This window comes from Pinus tabuliformis, chromosome 3_1 (genome assembly GCF_031772625.1).
Source record: "Pinus tabuliformis cultivar Carrire ecotype Pingquan chromosome 3_1, CPIR1, whole genome shotgun sequence".
Classification (NCBI taxonomy): Eukaryota; Viridiplantae; Streptophyta; class Pinopsida; order Pinales; family Pinaceae; genus Pinus; species Pinus tabuliformis.
In genome coordinates, this window is record NC_142301.1 from 40,666,272 (window position 1) to 40,694,181 (window position 27,910).

The 27,910-nt window shown below is 36.8% G+C and overlaps 1 protein-coding gene across 1 annotated transcript in view; it reads left to right on the plus strand.

Moving 5' to 3' along the window:
• The first annotated feature begins 9,444 nt into the window (after positions 1 to 9,444).
• LOC149185665 (ferredoxin-thioredoxin reductase catalytic chain, chloroplastic-like) overlaps positions 9,445 to 27,910 on the plus strand; it is a 215,593-nt gene continuing 197,127 nt past the window's right edge. Inside the window, exon 1 of the mRNA XM_089410762.1 lies at positions 9,445 to 9,751. Within this exon, the coding sequence (XP_089266888.1) occupies positions 9,643 to 9,751 (109 nt within the window). The 5' untranslated portion in view covers positions 9,445 to 9,642. The remainder of the gene's footprint in view (positions 9,752 to 27,910) is intronic.

A 27,910-nucleotide genomic window follows, 5' to 3' on the forward strand; every position in this document is an offset into this window, starting at 1 on the left:
CCAACCATTTGGGAATGGAGGGGGATGAATTTATAGGTAGGGAGAGGGAGTTAGGATCTCACCAAAGATAGAGGAAGGTCCACATCTCAAGGAGGAAGCTCATAGGGATAAGACCAAAGGGAAATATTAGGAGAATTTGACCACATCCACAACGAACAACATCCAACTCGCCATTCTGGAAGCCTCTAGATCACAAAGCTTCTCCTCCACTTTGGGAAAACTTGCCTTAAAGGGTTCAACGCGAGTATCCAAGCAAAAACTGTGCTAGCAGCGCAAGGCTCCTATAATGCAACTTTCCATCAACACAACAGGGAACTGCCACAGTCGCGTTGACCCATAAATTAGGGTTTTGAGCTTATCTTTCTCAAGAAAGGCTCAAGGCAACTTTTCAATAGTTCTTCAGGGAGGATTTGGTTTGCATATCAGGATGGGTACACTGCATAGTTGTCAATGTTTTGGCACTCTGGGGTATGACATAGGGAAGTGCAAGAGGTGTGACAAAATACTGTGTAACATGGCTAGTAACTCAACCCAAGTTGCTACAGGGCTTCCAAAGCGTTTGTCCAACAAAGGCTTCCAGGAACTATTAACTCAATCCACAACCAAAGGAACATGAGAACCAACCAGAAAACAGAAGGAAAGACACCCACAACACCATGATTATCCAGGAAATGGAAAGACTAGGCGAATCCACCGTCATTCTAGGCAATCCTCCATGCCAATGACAAATCATAACCAAGAACCACATGCATGTGCCATGCATGCAAAAACTAGCAAGGAAATCATACATGTAACTCAGTACCTGTAAGCAAAACCCGTTGTAGTTGATGATCCCGATGTCCTCTTGCGCTTTCCTGCTCTTCCTTTACCTTCTTGCTCCAAAAATCCAAGTATACCACACTCCTCCAAGAGTGCTCCAAGAAAACTCTAAGTGTCCAAGAGTATGAGAGAGAGAGAGAGTAGAATAGAAGGCTCAAAGCTAAAACTGAAAAAAGCTACAAACTGATCCTCATAAGCCTTTTTATTATTGAGGCCTCTATTTTTTTCAATTTTCCTTCATTTTCCTCCTCACATGCAACCTATGACCTTTCACCTCCCTTTTCTCCTAATTTCCATTATTTTCATAAATAAAATGCTAATTAATGCCACTTTTCCTTTCTAAAGCCTTTGTCATTGCCTTTGCCAATTTCCATAGCCATTAATTAATCACAAGTGATCCCCATCAATATGTTTTTTTCCCAACATTCAACTTGGAATAAGTGTTCCATTACCATGGTTATTATTTTGCCTTTACTAACTTTATTACACAGATTTTTGACAAGGGTTGTTAGATTTTGATTGTTGGTTTTTTGCAAGTCTAGAAAGTGTAAGACAACAACAAAATTGTCCTCTTTCAGCCACTTATCAAAGGGTAAATCAAGGAATTCATCTATTATGTTGTAAGGGCATAGGTTATTCACCCCTTTGTTGTTATTTAAACAAAATAGTTTAAGGTTTGAGTGAACATTTACTTGTTGGTCTACATTTTTTCGACAGTATATTTTCATTTTTTAGATCAATAAAATGATTAATTAACTCCTACCTCCACCATCGACATTTAGGCAATAGTCTACTTACCTTTAGTGAAATTGTGTATGTTTAGATTAGGGAAGCCTCCCTTGGATTTTATAGGAGTTTGCCTAAAGAGCGGAGATTCATATCGAGGTGAAAATATGCGCTTATCCTGTGGTACCAACTTAGCACCTTGAAGGACCTTGTCAAGACTACTAATTTGGGTTGCAACAATGCCAAAAATGTTACCTCATAAACTAGTACCTTTAGATTAAAGTCCAAAAAATGGGTACTAGCCCATGGGAACTGTTGTTGCACAAAGTGTCTAGGCACCACAACAACGCTCAGAGTAAGGGCTGTCACTCTTAATCCTTACTCACTCCATTTAGACTCTCTCCTAGGAAAATCAAGGGGGGTAGTCCCTGAGGTAAATGGATGAGGATAGCCTGTGAAAAACAGACTCTAGGAGATTTTAATGATGGACAACTTGACGAAAGAAAACGAATCTCGATTAATTCAGATGAATAGATTAAATGCTAATGTAACCAAGACACGACCACAAGATATAAATAATTATAAACCAGTGCCTTTAATATTTGAATTAACCATCAACTAAATAAAACAGGTTATCCAAGTCGATTTTCAATATGTGACGAATAATGATAATCATGAATAATCAATATAAATGCCCAAAACTGTATCATGCAAGATATTCCAAATTTAAAGTGACTATCGTTAATGACCAAGATCTAGAATTAATTAACTTTCTCCAACAGTCAATATAACTTAAAACAATTGTTGCACCTCGACCATAGAAAAACATGCATTTAAGATTTAGCATTTAACGTTAGAAACACCAAGGAATTTAAAATTAGCATTTCAATCGTTCCTTAGGAAATTAATTAAATGCAACAAATGAAGAAATCAAAATTTCTTCAATGACAAAGTGAATCGAAAGGTTCAATAAATCGAAATTTTAATGGGCCATAAGCCACATTAAAATTTTCAATGTGAAAACGCAAGTCCTTTAATTTATTTCTCTAGCCACCAAAATTAGATTTTTATGGTTTTTAATTTTGAAATTTTGAATTTTTTTAAATGTTTAAATGTCTTTTAAATATATTATATTTTTAAAGAATTTTAAAGGTTTTTTTATGATTTTTATTTTTAATGTTTTAAATTTTTATGGATTTTCAAAATAAAAAATGAAATAAAAAATAAAAAAAGGTGAAATGAGGTGAATAAAAAAATAAACATAAAAAACCAAAGCAAAATCAAATCTCAAAATAAAAAATAAAAAATTAAATCTAAACTATACAAGAGAAAAAATAAAACAAAATAAAATCAAAATTTATCTAAAACCCCAACCTAACCCTAACTTAAAACATAAGCCTATACGCTATACAAATAAAGAAAAGAGGACATGATGTTTGCATTTGGGCAGGTTTTGACTGCAAAAAGGGAAAATGTGAGGAGGCCGAGGTAATGATGACAGAAGAATGTGGAGGGTATGGCAGCGAGGAGCACAACGTAAAGGTTATGGATGGAACGGAAGGAATGGGGTAGCAAGGAGTGCATGAGGGAGCTGTGGGTTTGAAAGCAATGGCAGCGAATAGGAGGAAAATCGCAGAGAAAGAAAGCTACTTGGACGGAGGGGAGACCGCGTGTTGAAGGAGCTGGGAGGATTATGGAACTGAAGTGCGGTGCTGAGGGTAGGCTGTATTAGGGAGTAGTTGTGAGCGCTTGCAGGTGGAGCAAAAGTAGTGAGGAAAACAGATATGACTGCAGACGAGGAGAGGATGGACGGATCTAAACCGGATAGCAGCAAAAGAGGACTGTGTGAGGAATGAATGGGACAACAGGAAATGGACAGTAGCGGATGGACTACAGGTTTCCCTTTTTTGTTGTAGGGTTTGAGCTGAACGAAAATGGACAGCGATGACAGACCATGGATGGATGTCGTGTGAGGGTTTGAGCATGCGTGAAGAGGGCTTGCAGATTGGATGGAGGATATAAGCAGCGTAAATGAGCAGGGACGGAAACGAAAAGAGCATTGTGTGAGGTTGGACAACAGATTAAAGCTACAATGAGCGATGGAGCTGTAGGCTGAAAGTTATGCACAACAGAAGAAGGGTTTCTAAATTTTTTTCGACATACACAGTAAACCCCAAAACCAGACAACCAATCAACTTGCAAAATGGTGGCCCAGAACTTAAATTTTTTCTAGAAATCTTAATTAAATTTTTAAATCACTCTGCTTAAGATTTCTTTGAAACCCTTATAAAATTTCCAGATTAAAAAAAAAAATAAAACTCTTGGACTGTGAAATCTGGACATGATCCCTGCCAAAATGGTGCTGATGGACCCCAGAGATCTAGATCTTACCCCCCAGGGCCTAGATCTGGACTCTGCATAGCTTTCAACTTCAGATTTGTAGCTACAGGACAAGAAGAAACACCCAAACGATATATACAATGACCCAAAAAACTAAAACCCCTAAAACCCAAGTTAGAAAACTGAAAATAATTTTATAGATCTATGTACATAAATGGCAGATCTATCAGATCTAAGGAGTGTGAGTTTGACTCCGCTCCCAGATTTGATGATCTGAGGCTCTCAACAGCCAAATCTAATTATTTAGCACAATTTTTTATTTTTTTTTGAATTTTAGAGGAGGTACTGAGGTCAAAACTCTTCATGCATCACCCATAAAAAACATCTTATGATAAATCCAGGATGAAATTTAAGCTGGGCTCTTCAGAAAAGACAGTTCAGGAGTTGGCTGGTTCAACCAGAACTTCCCCAAACGCTTGATGATCTAAAAATCAAGATTTTCTTGAAAAACTCAATTCAACCATCAACATAGAGCGAAAAAACGATAATAAAATTCAGATTTAATAGAGATACCTGCTATTATATTCAAAACTTAAATTATCATTCAAACCCCAGCGACCGAGCAAGATACTTGTACTCGAATCACTCTTCAGAAGGCTATCATCAATGGCTAAAAATAAATTTATGCATGAAAATGACACATCTTACAGTATTTCCACGAAGAGTAACACCAACAGAAATTAACCCCAAAGTCTTTCTTTATTGCTCATAAAAAGATTACAAAAGAGCTTTTCGCTTAATACACGATCAAAAGATCAGATGAATCTGACTGACAAAATGATCTCCTATTTAAAGATAAATCCTCCAACGGCAAGTTCGAGTGATCCTCATCAAAGCAATCTCGACCTTTGATAAGGATTAAAATTTCTTTTAATCTCATCCGTCGAGATTTTAATTTATTGAGGAAATTCGAATTTTTCAATTAAATGAATTTTAATTAATTCAAAAATTAAATTTTCGAATTAATTTCCTCAAAATTTTGACTTTGACTTAACCCCAGGGACCAAAGGCATAAAATTTAGCAAAATAATCAATTAACCTTAGTCCCTAGACCTCTTAAAATTTAATTTTTTAAAGGACCCACGAATTTTGCCTTCGGAACATTTAAATTCACTTAGGACCTAGAATTAATCAAATTTCTGGTTTAGGATTTTAATTAATTTTGGCCAGAAAATTTAATTAATTAACCTATGAGGGGATAAATTATTTTTCTAACCCTCAAGACACTTTACATCATGACTTTTACATTTTTTACATCTCAAGGGGAAAAACCCATTTACAAAAGACCCTCACATACTACCCAGTTCTGTGACACAAATTTATTCTAGCAGATCAAGCAATTTGTAATAAAATAACCTAACCAAATAGTTAGGATTATTCCCAAATCACTTTTACATAGACTCGATCTAGAACACTAGGACTCCCCTAAGATCCCAATGACAAAATCCATTCCGGCTTTGGGGTAAGGTTGAAGGAAAACTCTGCCGACCATCCGAGAATGGATCGGTGAGACAAAAAACCTCCCAGAATGTAGATCGTCACCAGAAAATTAGGTTTACCTAGGCAATTACATACACGACACGGGTCTGCTAAGTTTATTTACAATTTACACATGCAGAAAGGGTTTACAATATAACATGATGATCAAGTTGATGATGATAGTTGGACGACACAGACACGTCGATCAGGAGCTATCCCTTTTGCAGAAAAGGGGGTGTACTGCTATGGGTCATTGACACATAGTGGTCATTAGGAACTAAGGGGAGGCCATTTCCACCACACAAACCCTTTTCATGCTTTAGGTTAGCTTTTCTCAAAGCAAGAGGGGCTTCCACAAGGGATGGTTTTTAAATCTTTATGCAAAAGGATTCAAGGTGAAATGAAGAGTACCTTCAATCAAACAAGTGTTTTAGTGTAGTTTTAAAAGAGAAGTGATGAGAGGATCAAGACTAGTGTCATGTCCATTGGACAAGTGGAGCTAAGACTCAATTATCAAGGGAAATAAAGATATGATTGAAACTAAATGTATACTTCTTCTTTTTCTATTTTTTTGTTGGCTGATCCATGGGGGATTTGAACCGATAACCCATCACAAGGAGTACCTTAGTCATGCACCCATTCATTATCAATCCAAATCCTCGTGGGATAAAGTGAATATAGACTTAAGAAAGGATCTAAAAACCATTTATTTTTCATCCCAAGGAATATGAAGGTACCTCAAATAGCATGCCACCTAGTCCATTCCATTAAATGGAATGATTGAACCATATTACAAATTATGAATGTATCCTCAAATTGTGTCAAGGTGATGTATCTACTAAAGATGTGGTCAATAATTAATAACGATTGTGGATGCTCGATGTTTTTCATTTCCAACCAACGATTAATGAGAATCCACCACATAAGGCAAGTGAAGAGAGGGATGGCTCCATGAAATGGCTAGTCAACAACTTTACCAGAAGGTATGTTCCAAGTGCGTAAATCAGATGAAGTGTGGACCCATGATTTCATAATCACAAAAATAGGAAGCAAGTCCACATATTGGTAATAACCTGAATATTCATAGCTCCATGCCATGTTTACTTTATCACTTATGTCAAATAAGTCATCAAATAAATAAGTGAAGAGGATAGCCCAATTGCATTGCATAATCGCTCTACTACTCAATAAAAATGGCTCCCATCTACTGATTGGTCCACACAAATAACTGACAAAGATTTCGTGACCACAAGGAATGAGGGGCAACTAAAACAATATTATATTGTCCCTTTCATAATTAATGGCGTAGGTACATGTGCAAGTGAGGGCATTTCCATGTAATTGTTTAGTCTATGCAAAGTTTAAATCACATCCCCCTCAAATAAAATGTGTGATGCCTCCTTCAAATATATTGTGTGACAATCCCCTCAATACATAAGGTTTTGAAATTTAACATGAAAAAGCCCCTTTATAATAATATTATAATATATCCTTACTTAACATATGTGACCCTTTTATGCACATGGGGAAAAACATTATATATGGTGAACTTTATATGAAGGGAAAGGGGCTCATAACACTTAATTCATTATGTTATAATCTAACTAAGATATAATTTGAGATGCTAAGGGGTGGCTCGCATTACGAAATAAAGCATGCTTCCACATATGTGCTTACTATATCATAAAAGTCTTTACTATGAAAACACAAGTTGTTTCTTCCAGTAAACTCTTCAATAAACCAAAAGCCATAATAAAATGAGACCTTGCATGAATGTTAGGTTATGTTAACCATGAATAACATCACCCAATGATATACATAGCATAATAAAACATTTCACACATGTCAATCAAGGCATCAAGTGAAATCACCAACTCATGACCCCAAAGCTCCATCAACAAAAAAGATCAAACATGAAAAAATAACCAAGTTCCAAGACAATCCACTTCTCATCCAATACTAATAATATCCAACCCTGAGAGGACTAGAACCATCACACATGAACCAAGTATAACATTTTATAGTCAAAATGAACAAATATACCGATGCAACACCATAATAATGTAAAAAAATCCATAATCATAAAAAAAAAGAAGAAAAAAAGAAAAAAAGAAGAAGAATAAACATCAATCAATTAAACTTTAAAAGCATCATTTTCAAATAAAAATTGAAAATATACTCCACAATTCATAAATTTTTTACAAATATCATATTACAAATCAATATTTTCATGAAAATCCCAATAATTATCTTCACATCAAATATGAAGCAGTCACAAAAATAATTTGTATTTCATTTTCCCTCACTCATCTAACACAATTTCAATTTTTTTCTTAACTGGATCTTTTCATTATATATTATATTAATTTACTAAATAATATAACTAAAAATAAACTCATCCCAATAATTAGCTTCGCATCAAATTTAATTTATATTTCATTTTCTTTCATTCATCTAACAAAATTTTGAATTTCATTTTTTGTTTATCTAGTTCTATTCATTATATACTATATTATTTTACTAAATAATATATTTAAAAATAAACCATTATATACTATATCATTTTACTAAATAATATAATTAAAAATAAACTTAATAAACCCATGGAAAAATTATACCTATTATTATAATGAATTCATCTAACAAAATTTTGAATTTCATTTTTTTGTTTATCTGGTTCTTTTCATTATATACTATATTATTTAAATAAATAATATAATTAAAAATTAACTTAATAAGCTCATGGAAAAAATATATCTTTTATTATAATGAATTTCTCTGGTTCTTTTCATTATATACTATATTATTTTACTAAATAATATATAAAAATAAACTTAATAAGCTCATGGAAAACATATACCTTTTATTATAATGAAATCCATTAATTTGACGAAGTGGTAATTGTGTCGCGAAAACTCCTTTTCAATTTAATTGTGAATTTAATAATGAGTTAATCACCGTAAATTTAGTAAATCAAATGAACCTTATACTTTGATCTTTATATTTATAGTTTCAATCGTCTAGCAACATCTCGGTTTCAAAATGATATTTATTAGAGTTTCAACAGTCCAGCAACACTTCGTCTCAAAATAGTAATAAATTGAGAAAATTTAAAAATGGTTGATCATGAGTAAGTTCAAAATAAAAAGTTTGGTACTTTATGAGATAATGTTGAGTGAAACAGGAGCAACTCCCATAGAAGCAATTGCCATGGTGCGACTCATAAGATATTTAAAAAGAATTGAACAAATGAGAGCAGGTAGATAGCCTAATGTTATCTTCAATGAAGGCATGAGTGAAAAAAAGAAAACATGGATTAAACAAAATTACACATGGATGCAAAAATGAAATATCTACCTCAATCCCTGTCCCACAAATAGCAAGGAGCTAAAGAATTTTGTTATGGAGGGAAAAGAGTTGGGTAGAAAGAAGAAGTACTTCATTGAGGAATTCAACCGTAAGTGTGATCTACAACAAAAATAGTTCATTGGAGCTAGCATTTCGTGGAGGGCAAAGGTTCTTATTGCTCAATTAAGGAAAGAAGCTTTGGAAGAGTGTGTACATTTTGCAAGTTTGGGACAGTGGAATTGGAAAAACATTTCATTTTGGAATGTGATGCATTCAAAAACATCAGAGTAAATTATGAGAATATGTTAGCATCTGTTTCTTGGCATTGTCTTTTTAACCAGGAAATTGTTTCTTGACATTGTCTTTTTAGCCAGAAAATTGTTGGAACGCCGAGCTAGTTCATTTAAATAAGAAAATGATTAAATTAAAAAAAAAACAAAAAACAAAAAACTAATGGTCTCATAAATTATTTTTAATTCCCTGAATTTTAAAATATCATTTCATTTCATTTTACCAACCACAGTGTGACAAATAGCAAAATTTACACTTATTTATTGGTCGAATTTTGTTTGGCCGATAAACTCCCAACTTCATCGTACATTGTGTTCCACACAAAACCCAAAGATAGATACACCTTTTTAACATTGCACAGGTTCAATTCTCGCGAGGATCCCATTTTCTCTGACACGTGTCCACAATGATCACGTTAGTTGGTCGAAGTTAGGAGCTGGGAGGATACGGTCATTTTTGAAGTCCCGGCATTGCCACGTGGCAGACGCTCCACGCGATCATCCGTGTACCAGGAATTTCTTCAGTTAAGACAGCTCTGTACCGAATCCAGACATCAACTCACAAAACTTATCAGCAAAAATGGCGAACATTGCAGTTGGATTGCCGAATTTTAGCATGGGACGTGTGTATAAAACTCACCACTTCAAGAGTCCTTCAAAGCGCCTGATTACAGTCCGAGCTAATAAAGGTACGCCTGATTTCTCCATTCTTACTCCCGCCATTTTTATCATACGAAAATATTTCTATTTTGGTTGATTGAAGGATGTCTGTATGTTGCATTTTTTGTCACCAGTGGACAGACAATTCATTTCCATATTTGATTTCTACTGTTCAGTTCTTCTTCATGTTCTTTCCGAGTGGATGAGCTGATGAACTCGAACCCTAACCATGACTAATTCTCAATGCTAATAAATTGCGCACAAACTGTAAATGGCAATATGTCATTGTCTTATATACATGTATTACTCTGTTAAGTACTTTTGCTGTAAACATTACTTTATGTTTTGAATATTCCATGTTTCTCATCGTCTGGAAGCTTCTTAGGTGTAACGGTATCATCCAAGCAGAAGTCTTGCCTTAGTGAATGACCAAATACGAGGGATTCGTTTGCATTGAGCTACGAAGAGGAAGTGTTTTAGATGATTTGTTTTCGAGTGAAATATGCCAAACAACCTTCAGAGTGGGTTGATTCAGACAACTATATGATCTTTGTTGAAAATGAGAAGGTTTTAAATGAACGTCTTTGTTGCTTCGGTGAGGCCTTTAGTTAGTAAAGCTTTAGTGGAATCTTGTGTCATTTTTTTTTTGTGACTAGAGGAATCGGCAACTAGGCGGGTTTTATACTTGCGTGACATGGGGTGATTCCCACTGCTATCACTATAGGTCAAGACCCTAATGGGATTTTGAAACGATGATTTTTAAACAAGGAGTGCCTTTATAGTGCACCCATTCACCGACAATTCTACATGCCGTGGGTGGGTCTTGTACCATGTTATATTGATAGTGTATGTTAAGAATTAGGTAAGTAAGACAAGACAAGCAAAGTGGTGGAAAAAGCCTTAAGCCATTCTCTTATTCATTCTATTGATCTCAAGAACTGAATTTATGGTACATCAATATTCTAGATCTAGATCTCACGAACAACTCATCCATGGATCATGACAACACCTCATCAGTCATCACGGATAAGGTTTACAACTCAGGGATGTGGTCTCAAACTTTGTGTGTAGGGGCTCACAATTTAACATTCCCCCTTCAAGCACAAGTTCGAATACTTATGCAAATAACTTTTGCCATCTTCAATTTGAAAATACTGAACTAAGCTTTGATGAAGATATGCTTGAAAAATCACCAATATTTGGAAGTGAACAACTGATATGTATGAATATTCCCAATGAACCTTCCTGTCACTGGAATGTTGGAATCACCGTGGAGAATTTCTCCGGAAATTCTCTCCTCAATCTCTATGTTGAAACCCTACTGCTGGTGTCTCCCTCTGTGCCCTTGTTCTCACTGCAAATCGCACCACTACGTGTCTCTATGAGTTCTCCAAAGCCCATTGACTTGCTCTTATAATCTCTCATTGGGCAATCAATGTTGGAAAATACTAAGAAGGCGGGGGGGGGCGTGAATCAACATTCCTTAGCAATTAGCACTTTTAAATCTTTTCAGAGCATTAGTTAATCTTCAATTATCATTAATGTTTATGTAGTAACAACAGTGAATAAAAGAACACGAGGCACAAAAATTTTAGGTGGAAAACCCCCTCCGGGTCAAAAACCACCGAACACTTTTCTAATAATTCTTTAATCTTCAACTCCAATTGAAAAGAAAGCTCCAACTTCCTAGAATCTAGAAAAACATTCTTCTCCAACTCCCACTGGATGGACGCTCCAACACCCGAGATTCTTCAGTAGTCAATTGAACGGATGCCCCAACACCCAATGAGCTACAACTCACCCTAGCACCACCCTACCACCCTGAAGTTTTCACAGGCTTGAACCTGTTGGTGATTTCATGCACCAGCGTAACACCACCCTACCACCCCATAGAAGAATAAAAGAAGAATGGACTCTCGTACTAGGGAAAATGGTCCACTTTACAATGATATAGAATGATGTAGAAGAAGAAAACACACTAGACCATAACCCCAACTATGACACAACCACCTAATGATGATCCTAGACCTCCCGACACTACCTCTTCAACTCTTGGCAGATAGACACTTGTACAACTTTTACAAAGATGCTTTTACAATGACTCTGTACAATGATACTTTTACAATGTCTGTATGCAGTGCTGCCCACTTGAAGACTTCATGTGGTGAACTTCTTGCTGCTGTTCTGCACCTTGATTGCTGCTCTTGTCATGCTACCCTTTCTCATTCTTCAGAACATTAGATTATGCATTGAGTCTTCTCTTGATGAATATATAATACCTGCAAAAAGTCTTCAAGGAAATACCCATGACATGATAATAGCAAAACTTACCTCATCCTGCAGAGCATATGTTAGTGCTAAACAAAAACAACAAATTAGAATACAAAGAACCTAATGCAATTAAGAGATGAACATGCATATACAGAAGATACTTACCTGTAGCTTACCTCTGCTGCATCATTTTGCTGCACCTTGCTCTTTGCTGCCCTAGAAAGTCTGGTCCTTTGCACCCCTTGACAACACTTGATCTAGTTTTTCTTGCCTTCTAGGAGCACGATATTTAATCTGATGTATCTCTGCGATTTCAGATCCCCAACATGTGATCTTCAGTCCTGTAGAAGCCCTCTGAGTCTTCTTTCCAATGCCATAGGTCTGACCCGATTTGGACTCTTCAAGGCAAAGTTATGCCCAATCTCTCACAATGACCTAATTATGGACTAGTTTAGTAGAGCGAACTTGTACGACGTGCCACGTGTCACTGTTTCCTCCTTCGGCTCTGAAATTGAGCCTATTGCTTTCATGAGTAGAGCGCTTCAAAATTCCGAATTGAAGTACAATACCATGGAAAAGCAAGCTTATGCCCTGGTCAAGTCTCTTAAGCACTTCAAAACTTATGTGGGTTATTCTAAAATCATTGCTTTCATCCCACATTCTGTTGTTAAAGATATATTAACTCAAACCGATTGCTTAGGGACTCGCGCTAGGTGGGTTACTAAAATACAAGAATATGATTTAGAGATTAGACCCACCAAGCTAGTCAAAGGCCAAGGTTTGGCTCAAATGTTGACTGAAAGTAACGAAAAGACTCTTGGTTTGTTTTGTCTTAACGATTTATCTTCGCTGGAGTTGTAAAGATTAGGAGAGCATGAGTGGTACAAGGACATTGTTTATTACTTGATGAATCTTACATGTCCTAACCATTTAGTTGCTCATAAGAGAAGGGCTCTTAGACTAAAAGCCACTAAGTATTGCCTTATGAAGGATGGCCTTGGGTGGAGAAATCTTGAGGGCATAATGCTTAGGTGTGTTGATGAAATTGAGTCCAAGAGATTAATCTCTGAGTTTCATTCAGGATTTTGTGGTGGTCATTATGCTGCTAGAACTACCGCCCACAAAATCCTGAGAGCTGGTTATTATTGGCCTTCGATCTTTTCTGATGTGCATAAGTTTGTTAGAACTTGTCAAACCTGTCAACTATTCACTGGGAAATAGAAGCTAGCTGCCCTGCCCCTACAACCTGTCATTGTAGAGGCACCTTTTCAACACTGGGTTCTGGACTTCATTGGGAAGTTCCATGAAAATTCTAGCAATGGCTACTCATGGATTTTGACTGCTACTGATTATTTCACTAAATGGGTTGAAGCCATTCCTGCTAAGAATGCCACTGAAAAGGTTATTATGGATTTCATTGAAAATAATATCATTACTAGATTTGGTGTCCCTGCTAAGATCACTACTGACAATCCCAGAGCTTTTAGTTCTTCAGAGTTTTCATCTTTCTGTTTCAAATATGGCACTATTTTATCTCATTCGTCAAGTTACTATCCTCAGGGTAATGGTTTGGCCAAATCAAGTAACAAGAATCTCATAACCATTATCAAGAAGATAGTAGGAGATAATAAGAGATCATGGGATAGCAAAATCAAGTATGCTTTATGGGCAAATAGGATCACTAAGAAGAAAGCTACTGGTAAATCTCCCTTTGAATTAGTTTATGGCTTGGATGTAACCTTACCTGTGCATCTAAAATTGCCAGCTTATCAGCTCCTTCAACATTTTTCTACTAATAAAGATGTTGTTCAGAATAGAATAGATCAGATTGTGGAGTTAGATGAAGCTCATAGGACAGCTTTTGACACTATATGTAAAAATCAATCTAACATTAAGAAAAGCTATGATAAATCCTCTCGATCTAGATCTTTGCAGGTGGGAGATATGGTACTTCTTTGGGATCGCAAGAATGAAAAACCAGGAAAACATAAGAAGTTCGACAGTTTGTGGCTGGGGCCATACATCATTCGAGATATAGCTGGACCAAACTCATTCCACTTGAGCAGATTGGATGGCGAACCACTTGATCTACCTGCAAATGGCCAAATGCTCAAGCTGTTCTTCAAAGATGATATCTGATGCCATGGGGCATCCTTTGTATTGCATTTCTAACCCTACTCCTTGTTATTTCAGCATTTTGTTTCTGTTTTAGGATTAGATTTACTTTCCTTGTTATTAGATAATTAACAAATGAAGAGCTTATATATTTCATGTGCTTAATGTTATATGATGATTTTTGGATGGACACTACTTATTCTTGGTGTGTGCTGTGTGGGTGCAGATTCTGGATTCTCACATTCCTACAGTGCAACAACGTGTCCCCAAGTAGAGCCAAATGTTGACCACTACGTGTCAACTACCCGTAGCAGTACACCCCCTTTTTTTCCGCAAAAGGGGACAGCGCTTGATCGACATGTCCGTGCCATTCGACAGTCATCGTCGACCTGATCATATTATATTGTAAACCCAGTCTGCATGTGTAAATTGTAAATAATCTTAGCAGATCTGAGTCTTGTATGTAAATTGCCTAGGTGGACCTAATTTTCTAGTGATAATCTATGTTCTGGAAGGGTTTTTGTCTCACCGATCCATGATCGGCAGAGTTTTCCTTCAGCCTAACCCCAAAGTCGGAATGAATTTTGTCATCAGAATCTTAAGGGAATCCTAGTGTGTTGATCAGCTAGATTATATTTGGTCGCAGAACTGGGTGGTCCACGAGGGTCTATGTCAAATGGGTTTCCCCTTTGAGATGTAAAATTGTAAAGAAATCATGATGTAAAGTGTCTTGAGGGTTAGAAAATGTTTTAATCCCCTCATAAGTCCTAAGTCCTAGGTCCTAGGTAATTTTTCCAAAGGCTAAGTTCGAGGGTCCAAAAAATAATAATAAAAAAAATAAAAAAATAAAAAAAAATAAAAATAAAAAAAAAAAATTAAATAATAAAATAAGTCGAATTTTGAGAAAACAAATGCAAAATTTTAATTTTTAACTTATTAAAAATTCGACGGATAAGATTAAAAGATATCTTGATCCTCATCGACGGTCGAGATTAGTTTGTCATGGATCACTCGAACTAGCTGTTGGGAATTTTTCTTTTAAATAGGGTGCTAGGGGTCATTTGAGATCATTTGATCTGTGAGTCTTGTGCTGAAGAAAGCTCTCTTGTAAACTTTTTTTTGTGCAATAAAGAAAGACTTTGGGGTTGAAATCTTGCTGGTGTTACTCTCCTGAAGTGCTGCAAGATGTTTTATTTTCTGCATAATTTTATTTTCAGCCATTAGTAATAGCTTGGTGAAGAGTGATGTTGAACACAGGTATCTTGTTCACTTACTAGGGTTTGAATGGTAATAGAATTTCTGAAGTAATGGCAGGTATCTCCATTAGGTCTGGAAATTAGTACTGTTTTTTCCCTCTTTATTGATGGTTGAAGTGAGCTGTGCAGGAAATCTAGATTGAGAAGATCAGTGGGCGTTTGGGGAAGTTCTCGGCTAAACCAGCCAACTCCTGCAAAGCATTTTCTTGAAGAGCCCAGCCAGTTTTAATTCTGGGTCTATTATTTTAATTTATCTTTTGAATGCATGAGAAGTTTTCTGAAGTGCCTCATAGTAAATCTAAAGTTTTGAAAATATTTTAGTGGATTAATGACAAATCTGGCTATTGTAGAGTCACAAAGCTGTAAATAATTGTAGCTGGTTTGTAGGGTTTTAGTTTTTTTTCAATATATATATTCTCTGGCTGTTTATCTTTCCATTACAGGTCGCAGGGTTTTCTGAAGATTTCCGAGGGTTTGATCATCTTCTTGCTAATTCTCAGGGTTTCTTTGTGTTACAGGGGCATTTTGAATTTTTTGAAGCAAATCTACACAGTCACGGCCCTCAACGCTGCCCGCAGTTTTCATATCGCTCAGCTATCGTTTTGCTCTTTTGCCGCACCTTGGCCCTCATCCATACACCTGCAAACTACAAGCGTTCGAAATATCATTCTGCTAAGCTTTCTTTCGTTCCCTTCACTCTGTCTGCTCATCCCCCATTCATCATTCCACGTCCCTCCTTTCTTCTCACGCAGCCTTCACGCTGCCCCCTCCATCTGCGTGTTGCCTCCTTACTGCGTGTAATTCTAAGTCAGCATCTTCACCTCGCAGCCCATCCCACGCTGCTACCACAAACCCTTTCTTTCTCATTTATTCATCTCCCTTCAACATGCATTCGCAAGCAATCCACGAGCTCCAGTTTTTTTTTATCCTATGCTATCTATGGCTCTCTCACTGAACCACGCAACTGTTTTCCTGTGCGTTCCACTTCAAAGCGCTGCGTTCGAGCCCTCTTCGCGTCACTGTTCACACCTACGCGTTACCTTTCCTGCCGTCGAGCTCTCTTCTTCCCTCATCGAGCTCCTGCACAAAACGACAAGCAGCCAGACATTTACGATTTTCATTTCTTTTAATCACCACGTATGCGCTCAGTTTGGTTAGGGTTAGCGTTTATTTTTTGATTTCGATTTTTCTTATAGCTTTAACGTTTGTAGCTGGGGTTCGTTGTATGCATTCGTTTTCCATTTTCGACTTTAGGTTTATGCTTGAAGCTTTTCATTTTCATTTCAATTTTTTTTTGTGCGTATAATTTTATATAGTGTAGTTTTAGTTTAGAACTATCATTTTTTTAGATTTATTTCCTTTAACCTTTGTTTTATTTTGATCTTAAATTTACAATTTATAATCATAATTAATATATATCTATATATATATATATATATAAAATAAAAATCATAAACATTTAAATTTAGATTTAGAATTAGACTTTCTTTTTACTTTTGATTTCATAGCTTTAAAATCCAAAAAAATTTAGTTTTGTTTTGATTTTAAAATAAAAAATAAAAAATCTCTCATAAAATATAAAAAAGGCATGAAAAGTTTTCTTTTAACTTAGATTAGATTTTTATGTTATTCAAATTTTAGATTTAAAGTTTCATTTAGACTTTAGTTAGCTTAGTTTCGTTTTATTTGAAAATATAAAAATATTTTGGAACTTTTTTGCTAGTTTCAGTCTTGGCTCAGGGATTTGTCATGTTTGCAATATATCTTTTCTGCTGAGGCTAAAATTTTGATGTGGGATTAATGTTTATCATTTTCATGTGGTTAAATATGCGTGAATGATCATTTAAAGATTAGCTATATGAATGTGATCTCTGGTTAGCATTTAAAATTACGTGGTTATTTAAAGCACTTAATCTTTTGAATTTTAATTGCTGGAATATTGTTAAGCCATTGAGCATGTATCGATTATCTTGCATTTGGTAAAAATTAATTTTGTTTGAGTTATTTGATGGTAAATGATTGTTAATGAGCTCATATTTCTGCAAGCATTTGATAAATAATCATTCAGCCATTAACTCCATAAGGCACTGGTCTATCAACTTAATAAAATCAAATAAGTGCTTGTTTTCCCTCATCCCTCCCAACCCAACTGGTCCACAGTTGGTCATTCATTGTCCCATAGGGTCCACCCCCCTTAGCCGTGGGAGACAAGCTTAAACGGAGAGATCGGGGATCAGGGTGACAGCCCCCGGTCTGAGCGTTGTCATGGCAATCTGTGCGACAACACGCATTGCAGATTCCAAAGGGGAGGACTTAACTCGCAGACTCGAAGACCATGCGATATGCGATATGCGATTTATCGCATCGCAATATCACATCGCAACAATATATGGGAATGGACCATGGCCCGTGGCATTGTGAAGGGCCGATATGCGATATGCCGATATCGGCGATTGGTGATCGGCGAGTGGACTGGAAACAATACAAAGACCCGCGATATGCGACATGCGATAGACCCGGACCCGATAAGGATTATAGGTCGGATTTAAATATATTTGAAGTCCGGTTTTTGCGGATTTCTTTGTATTTCCCCATGTATTGATGTTTGACCCATAGCCGATGCGACTTGCGATTGCGATCAAGGCGGACCCGACGGGGTTTATAGGTGCGGCTGTATAAAATTTGAAGTCCGATAATAAGCATTTTTCCTATGTATTTCTGTGTATTTCTCTGTGTAAACAGAGAAGCGATTCTTTGGGATTTTCACCCGCGCTGGTCCTTTCCGTTTGAAAACAGGTGGCCACCATACCTTAGAGCGTTTTGCAATGATTGTTTAACGCTCAACAGGGATTTGAACGGATAGCAGTCGGAAGCCAGAAAGCCCGAGAATGGAGCTGAACAGACAACGGCGATCGGCTTAAAAAGGCATTCCATAACACAAGAGAGACAAGTTAGAGGTCAGAGACAGAGGGGAGATAGAGAGTCAGAGAAACCACACAGCTATGAACAGTGGATCAGAGGCACTAAGAGGGAGAGTTTGTGTACTCTGTAGACTCAAGGTTTTCGAGTGAAATCCCTGTGTAATATCACTGTCATTGTGTTATGGCTCTGATTGAGCTCACACCTGTAAACTCTGTTCTTGAAGACATAATATCGAGGTCAATGCTGAAAGCGGGACCAGGAGATGTAGCCAGGAAGTCTGGTGAACTCCTTGATTATTTGCTGTGTTGATGTGTGTGTCTGTTGTGTTTTCTGATTGTTAATTGTCTATATTATTCGCAATCTTTTCGATCCATTGCACTAAATAATATAGGCATTCCTGCACATGAGTTTGTAATACCTTAATATTGATTTAAGATCTCATTTTCAGATCAAGTGGTATATCAGAGCATTTGGTTTTGGTTTTGTTAAAGTTAGACAAGCTTGTGCTGGATTTTGAATGCTAACTAGATTAAAGCTCAGACTAGAAGAAGGAGAACTTGTTGAGGTTAATCCAGAGATTGGAAGAGTCTACTCTCAGAGGAGAATGGCAGAAGAAACTCCATTGGGATCAGAATCTCAATTTATAGAAAGTTTTAAGACACTCCAAGCCATGGTGGAAGAGATGTATCTGGAATTTAAGAAGGGTTGAACTGGAAGCACTTCAACACCTAAACCAGACAAAGGAGCAAAGGAACCTTTTCTAGTTGCCTCTTCAGAAGGCAAAGGAAAAGGAGGAATGCCTCCTCCGCCATCTCGTCCATCATCACCTTCATCATCCTCATCATCTTCTAGCTCTTCTAAGAAGAAGAAGAAAACCTCCTTAATCAAATTAGATGTGAAGTTTGATTTGCCAATTTATGACGGAGAACTCAATGCAGAAAAGCTAGATAATTGTATAAGACAAATTGATGTCTATTGCAGGGTACAGAACGTTGATTCAGAAAGGAAGAAGATTCAGCTGGCTAGCCTTCGAATTGGATGAATTGCATTAGTATGGTGGGAAGGAAAGACACAATCTGATCTGCAAAAACATGGTAAAATCATTTCTACCTGGAATGAATTTGTTTTTGCTATCAAAAAGCAATTCTATCTTTTAGCTTACATGTAGCAGGCAATGATGAGTTGGCAAACTCTTCGTCAGTTGAAGGGTCAAAGTGTACAAAGTTATATTCAAGAATTCAGAAAGAGAGCTTTAACTCTAGGTATATTAGTGGACTCGCCTGAGACTTTATTGAAGTATATAGGTGGTCTTCATAGCTATTTAAAACATACTATTCTCATGTTTAATCCCACTAGATTAGATGATGTATCAGTTCAAGCCACACATCTAGAAGCTAGAGGTAAGAATGTAAACGCAGAGGTTGGGGGATCATCTATATATTCTGTAAGCAAGAGTAAGGAAAAGAAGAAACTGAAATGGAAGGAAAGGAAAGCAAACACTGTAAAGAAGGATAAACCTTCATGCACTCATTGCAAGAAAGAAGGACACGATGAGGCACACTGCTGGTTTTTGCATCCAGAACGGAGACCTAAGAAGTTCGGTGGAAGGAAGAAAAAGAATGTTGCTGCTATTTAGCAGGACTTGGGATTAGATTCAGGCGATGAAACAACAGTTACAGCCACAGGTATTAAAGGTAAAGATTTTGAAGCATCCACAAGTAATTCTGCACAATCTGTTGATAATGAAAATAATGAGAGGGAAAGAAATGAGATTTTTCGTATTAGAGTAATTTCCAAGCATAATAAGATTGATACTTTATTTGATAGTGGATCACAAGTAAATTTTATTTCTGAAACAATTGTAAAGAAGTTGGGATTACAAACAGAACCTCGCGATATCCATTAGGTTGGGTGTGTGATAAAACAAAGCTACAAGTAACGAGACAATGTAAACTTAGGTTTTCTATTGGATCAACGTTTGTAGATGAGGTTGAGTTAGATATAGTTCCATTGGATATATATGGTATTGTTTTGGGAAGCCCATACTTGTATGATAGGAAAGCTATTTTCTATAGAGCTGAGAATAAGTATCAACTCACTAAAAATGGAATTGAATATATTGTAAGAGCTCATAAACTCAAAGATAACTATTCTCACATAAACTCAAGACAGATGAAAAGAATTGTGAATTCAAGTAAGCAATTTTTACTAATGGTTGTAAAGGCGAAGGATCCTGAAAAATCCAATGCATTTGAAGGTTGTGATTCTAAACAGAAAGCTAATTTAGTTAAAGTTGTTTCAGAGTATGATGTTCTATTTCAAGAACCAAAAGGTCTGCCACCCAAGCGAAAAATAGTACATGATATTTATTTGCAGTAAGATGCTCCATTACCTAACATTGGAATGTACAGGTTGTCAACTTTATAGAATGCAGAGATAAAGAAGCAAGTACAGGAGTTGCTTGATAAAGGGTTTATATGACCAAGCACATCACCATGTGGATCTCCAGTCATGCTGGTGAGAAAGAAAGATGGTTTGTGGAGAATGTGCATTGATTATAGAGCATTAAATAAAATAACGATCAAGATTTGTTATCCTCTTCCTCGTATTGATGATTTATTAGATCAATTGAAAGAAACAGTTTACTTTTCTAAGTTAGACTTGCAAAGTGGTTATTATCAAGTCAGAGTTGCAGAACAGGATGCATGGAAGACTGCTTTCAAGACAAAGCAAGAACTGTATGAATGGTTGGTTATGCCTTTTGGCTTAATTAATGCTCCTGCTACATTTATGAGAGTTATGAATGATGTACTTAGACCTTTTATTGATGACTTTGTAATTATTTATTTAGATGACATTCTTGTTTTTAGTAAGACATGGGAAGACCATGTAAAGCATGTAAAGCAGACTTTAGATGTTTTAAAAAGAGAAAATCTCTATGTAAAACTGTCAAAATGTGAATTTTGCATAACATCTTTAAATTATTTGGGTTATATTGTAGGGGGTGGTGAATTGAAGATAGATCCCTCTAAGGTTGAAGTCATTGTGAACTGGCCTAAACCCAAATCTGCTACAGAGGTTAGGAGTTTCCTAGGGGCAGCACAATACTGGAGAAAGTTTATTGCTAACTTTTCTTTGATTGCAACTCCATTACATGCTTTAACAGGATTGAAACAAGTGTTTCAGTGGGGAGGCAAACAACAAAAAGCCTTTGACACCTTAAAAGAGAAAATCAGTACAACACCAGTACTAGCACTGCCAGATCTTCAACATCCATTTGAGATTGAGACAGATGCCAGTGACTATGCCATGGGAGCAGTGTTGATGCAACACGGAAAACCCATATGCTATCATTTTGAGACATTTACTTCTGCAGTAGTTAATTATCCCACATATGATAAAGAATTGTATGCATTAGTACAAAGTGTGAAAAAGTGGAAACATTACCTAATGGGTAAAGAAACAATCATACATACAGATCATCAACCACTTCAATATTTGCACTCACAAACTAAATTGCAGCAATCAAGACATTATAAATGGATGGGTTTTCTATAGCAATTTCATCTTGTCATCAGATATAAGAAGGGCACACACAATAAGGTTGTAAACATGTTATCAAGACCAATCATAAATGCATTTACTATACTTAAGCATAATTCAATAATACGAAAGTTACATTGAACAATATGATCAAGATGTAGATGTTAAAGATGTATATGCAACTTTAAGTCATGGCAAGCAAGTAGAAGAATTGGATTATTATGTAAAGGACCAACTCTTATATCATTTGGGAAAGTTATGCATTCCACAAACTGAAAGAGTTAACATAATTCGAGAAGCACATACTTCTCTTATATCAGGTCATTTTGGTGTAAGTAAAACAGTTGCACAATTGCAAAGGTTCTGTTATTGGCCAAGAATGCATGAGACAGTTTCTAGATATATCAAAGGATGTACAATGTGTGCTACAAGCAAACCAAGTAATAGAAAATTAGGCTTGTACACTCCACTTCCAATTCCTTCTCGTCCTTGGGAAAGTGTTTCCATGGATTTTATTGGGGGATTGCCAAAGTCTAGGAAAGGTCATGATTATTTGTATGTTGTTGTGGATAGGTTCAGTAAAATGTGTATTTTGATACCATGTAACAAGCAGGTTACAGCTGAACAAACAACAAAGTTGTTCTTTCAAAATGTATGGGTTCATTTTGGGTTACCCACTTCTATTGTATCTGATCGAGATTCTCGATTTGTTGGGAAGTTTTGGTCAAATCTATGGGAGTTGATGGACACCAGATTGAAGAAGAGCACAACATTTCATCAACAAACAAATGGTCACACAGAAATGGTCAACAGGACAGTGATCCAGTTGCTCAGAGGCTATTGCAGCAAGCATCCCAAGCTTTGGGATGAGCATTTGTGTTATGTGCAACATGCTTACAACCATGCCAAGCACTCTTCTACTCAGAGATCTCCTTTTGAGACTTGTTTTGGTTTTATACCAAAGTCTCCCTTGGATTTTGTCTTTGGTAAAGACATAGCAGTTGATGGACATAGTGATGTGGACAAAGCAACCAAGTTCATTGAACAAATCCAAGAAATTCACCAGGTAGTACAGGAACAGCTAGAAAGAAGTCAAGCCAAGTACAAGGCAAGACATGGCAAGCATTGAGTTGAGCATAGTTTTCAAGTTGGTGATCAAGTCTGGCTGTACATCAACAAAGACAGAATGCAAGGTGAAGGTAAGAAGCTAAAACCAATAAGGTATGGACCTTTCAAGATACTTGATAAAATTGGTGAAAATGCTTTTCGCCTTGATTTGCTAGCTTATATGCAGATCTATTCAATGGTTAATGCAGAAAACTTGAGATTGTACGAACCTTCAATGGTTGAAGATCCTGAAGAGCAAAGTCAGTTGCCTTCTATTGAGGATCTGTTGCTGGAGTATCTCAATGAGTTACAGGAGGACACAGTTCTGGGCAGGAAGGTAAGAACAATGCGTCGAGGGGATGTTGAGTACCTGAGAGTGGGACTCAAAGGTTCAAATCCAAGCAAGGCACGATGGATAGAAATTGGACAAGTGAGAGAATTGTATTCTCACTTGATCGATGCCTAAAAACCAACTTTTGGTGGTCCAAAAGCTTTTCAGTGGGAAGGCGTGATCCAGTATGGATCTTGAAACCTCTAAGTCTTCATATACATATTATCGGAAAACACTATCGCAGAAGAAAAACCAAGAAGAAAGGCGGAAAACAGAGCTAAGCGAAGGTTGAAGTAACGTTGCACTAGAGTCGTCAAATCAGACAGATCAACGACCCAGATTAAATCAGGATATCACATTGGAGCAGGCCAATGGAGTGTATCGAAGGCAGCCTTGTGGGAATTGCGATCGCGATCCAACGACTTAACGCGGATCGTTGATCGAGCGCGCAGATCAAAGCGGAGATTGCATTATCGCATCGCAGATTCCAAAGGGGAGGACTTAACCCATAGACCCGAAGGCCATGCGATTTGCGATTTATCACATCGCAATATCGCATTGCAACAATATATGGGAATGGACCATGGCTCGTGGCATTGCGAAGGGCCGATATGTGATACACCGATATCAGTGATCGGCGATCAGCGAGTGGACTGGAAACAATACAAAGACCCGCGATATGCGACATGCAATATACCTGGACCCGATAAGGATTATAGGTCAGATTTAAACATATTTGAAGTCCGGTTTTTGCAGATTTCTTTGTATTTCCCCGTGTATTGATGTTTGACCAATAGCCAATGTGACTTGCAATTGCGATCAGGGCAGACCCCATGGGGTTTATAGGTGCAGTTGTATAGAATTTCAAGTCCGATAATAGGCGTTTTTCCTATGTATTTCTGTGTATTTCTCTGTGTAAACAGAGAAGCGATTCTTTGGGATTTTCACCCGCACTGGTCCTTTCCGTTTGAAAACAGGTGGCCACCATACCTTAGAGCATTTTGCAATGATTGTATAACGCTCAACAGGGATTTGAACGGATAGCGGCCGAAAGCTAGAAAGCCTGAGGATGGAGTTGAACAGACAACACTGATAGGCTTAAAAAGCCATTCCATAGCAGAACAGAGACAAGTCAGAGGTCAGAGATAGAGGGGAGACAGAGAGTCAGAGAAACCACACAGCTACGAACAGTTGATCAGAGGCACTGAGAGGGAGAGTCTGTGTACTCTGTAGACTCGAGGTTTTCGAGTGAAATCCCTGTGTAATATCACTGTTGTTGTGTTATGGCTCTGATTGAGCTCACACTTGTAAACTCTGTTCTTGAAGACATAATATAGAGGTCAGCACTGAAAGCAGGACCAAGAGACGTAGCCAGGAAGTCTAGTGAACTCCTTGATTATTTGCTGTGTTGATATGTGTGTCTATTATGTTTTTTGACTGTTAATTGTCTATATTATTCGCAATCTTTTCGATCCGTTGCAGTAAGTAATATAGGCATTCCTGCACATGAGTCTGCAATACCTTAATATTGATTTAAGATCTCATTTTCAGATCATCGGAGGATTTATCTTTAAATAGGAGGTCATTTGTCAATCAGTTCAGCGAATCCCTGGATCGTGTACTAAGCTCTTAAGCTCTCTTGTAATTTTTTTATGAGCAATAAAGAAAGACTTTGGGGTTAATTTCCGCTAGTGTTACTCTTCATGGAAACACTGTAAGATGTGTCATTTTCATGTACAGATTTCTTTTTAGCCATTGATGTAGCTTTCTGAAGAGTGATTTGAGTACAGGTATCTTGCTCAGTCGCTGGGGTTTCAATGATAATTTAAGTTTTGAATAGCAGGTATCTCTATTTATCTGAATTTTATTATCATTTTCTCGCTCTATGTTGATGGTTAAATTGAGTTTTGCAGGAAATCCTTGATTATTAGATCATCGGGCGTTCGGGGAAGTTCTCGGTTGAACCAACCAACTCTCGATCCGTGTTTTCTGAAGAGCCCAGCTTAAATTTGATCCTCGGCTTATCATAGGATATTTTTTATGGGTGATGCATGAAGGGTTTCGAGCTCAATACCTCCTTTAAAATTCAAAAAATTTAATTTTTCTGTGCTAAATCGATAAATCTGGCTATTGAGAGCCTCAGATCATCAAATCTGGGAGCGGAGTCTGACTCACACTCCCTAGATCTGATAGATCTGCCATTTATGTACTTAGGTCTGTAATTATTTTTTTTTAGTTTTCTGACTTGGGTTTTTCTGGGTTTTAGTTTTTTGGGTCATTGTTTATATCGTTTGGGTGTTTCTTGTTGCCCTGTAGCTGCAGATCTGAAGTTGAAAGCTATGCAAAGTCCAGATCTAGGCCCTGGAGGGTAAGATCTAGATTTTTGGGGGTCCATTAGCATCATTTTTGGCAGGGTTTCTATCCAGAGATTTTGCAATCCAAGAGTTTTAATTTTTTTTTTTTTTTTTAAATCTGGAAATTTTATAAGGGTTTCAAAGAAATCTAAAGCAGAGCGATTTAAAAATTTAGTTAAGATTTCTTGAAATTTTTTTAGAGGTTTTGGGCCACCATTTTGCAGATTGATTGGCTGCCTAGTTTTGGGGTGTACTGTGCATTTCAATTTTTTTTTTACAGGACCCTCGCTGCCACCAAACCCTGTATTTTCTCATCCTCTGGCATCAAATTTGTTGCTGCCATTTTTGCCTACAATCCAAGTTTTCTTTCCCAACCTGCATCCTCCCTTCTGCCATCAATTTTCTGCATCTATACGTTGCCTATCATCGCTGTCTGTTGGCCTGCGTGTCCCAAATCTGCTAATCTCCATGCAGCTTCATTCCCCATCGTGGCTCCCTAGCGCTACCAGTCCTCCATCGCTGTCAGTTCTCCATGATTTTTTGTTGCATACTATCTGCAGCAAACCCTCGCTGCCATAACCTGTCTATCCTCCGTCGAGCTGCCAGCCTCAACGTGCCCCCCTTCCACGCAACCATCGAACCCATCATCCGCTGCTTGCTTAACTCTCCTCATCGCTTCCCTCTGCGTATTCACCTGTCCAAACCCTCGCAACCTTCCTTGCCATAGAGCTCCCTTCCGCCGTCAGAACCTGCAAATACAACACAAACTCAAAACTTTTCGACTTTTATTTTCATTGTGAGATATACGATAGGTTTTATTTTTGGGTTTAGTTTAGTTTTTTAGTTTTGTATATATTTAGGGTGTTAGCGCATGTGTATGCTAAATTGATTTTGACTTAAGTTTGATTTTGATTTTTTTTATTTTTGTTTTGGTTTTCATGTGATTCTTCTCCCATTCGAATTTTTTTCGTTTAGGCCTTTTTTTAAATTTTATGATTTGACTTTCCCTTTTGAATTTTGATTTTGATTTTATTTATAAAAAATCCTAAAAATTAAAAAAAAAATCTAAAAATTCATATAAGTTAAAAAATCTAAAAACTGAAAAAATCTAAAAATTCATAAAAGTTAAAAAATCCTAAACATTTAAAAATCTTAAAAAAAAACATTAAAACATTAATTTTTTTCTAAAATCTTAAATTTATTGGTGACCTGAGAATTAAAAATGAAATAAATTAAGGGGTTTCTCGTTTAAACATTAAAATTTTTAATGTGGCCTATGGCCCATTAAAAATTTCGATCTCGATTTTTTTTACCTGTTTTTTGTTTCATTGATGTTTTCGCCTAAGGAATAATTAAAAAATTTAAACCTAAAGTTCCTTAGTGTTATTTGGTCATTAAATGCATTTTTATGATTTTCCTATGGTTAAAGTACGATAAATTTTTGAAGTTATATTGATTGTTGGAGAAAATTAATTAATTCTAGATCCTGGTCATTATCAATAATCATTTTAAATCTGGAATCTCTTGCATGATACAGTTTTGGGCGTTTATATTGATTATCATTATTCGTCACATATTGGAAAATTGTTCTGGATAACTTGTTTTACTTAGTCGACGGTTGATTGAATATAAAAGGCATTGGTTTGTAATCATTTCTATCTTGTGGCCGTGTCTTGGCTACATTAGCGTTTAATCTTTTCATCTAAGTTAATCAAGATTCATTTACTTTCATCAAGTTGTCCATCATTAAAATCTCCTACAGTCTGTTTTTTGTAGGCTATCCTCATCCATTTGCCTAGGGACTACCCCCCTTGACGAAGTAAGGATCGAGAGTGACAACCCTTACTCTGAGCGTTGTCGCGGTGCCTAGACACTTTGTGCGACAAAAGAGGCAACATGTTGTACTTGGATTTTGCTTGCTTAATAATACAAACCCTCTATCTGCTACACCGATTTTCCCGAGTTGGGTTTTTCCGGGGACGTGTTGTCCAAAAATAACGGTGTCCCTTGTGTGTTTGTTTCATATATTATTTTAGTTTATGATCTATATGTCGGTGTAGTCTACAGTAGTGTTTACATCACTGTTTATCTAATTAAATAACTTGTTGAAGGAAATAACAAGTAGGAGATGTTAAACTAGTAACTGCAGTAGGATTTCTGTTTGTAAAGATTCATAAATTTTCACACAAATGACCCTCCTCTAGGTGGTGGTGGTGGTGGTGGTGGCCTTTTTGATGATGGTCCTCCCTCATCTCCCGACTCCTCTACTGCCTTGACCTCCTCCTCCTC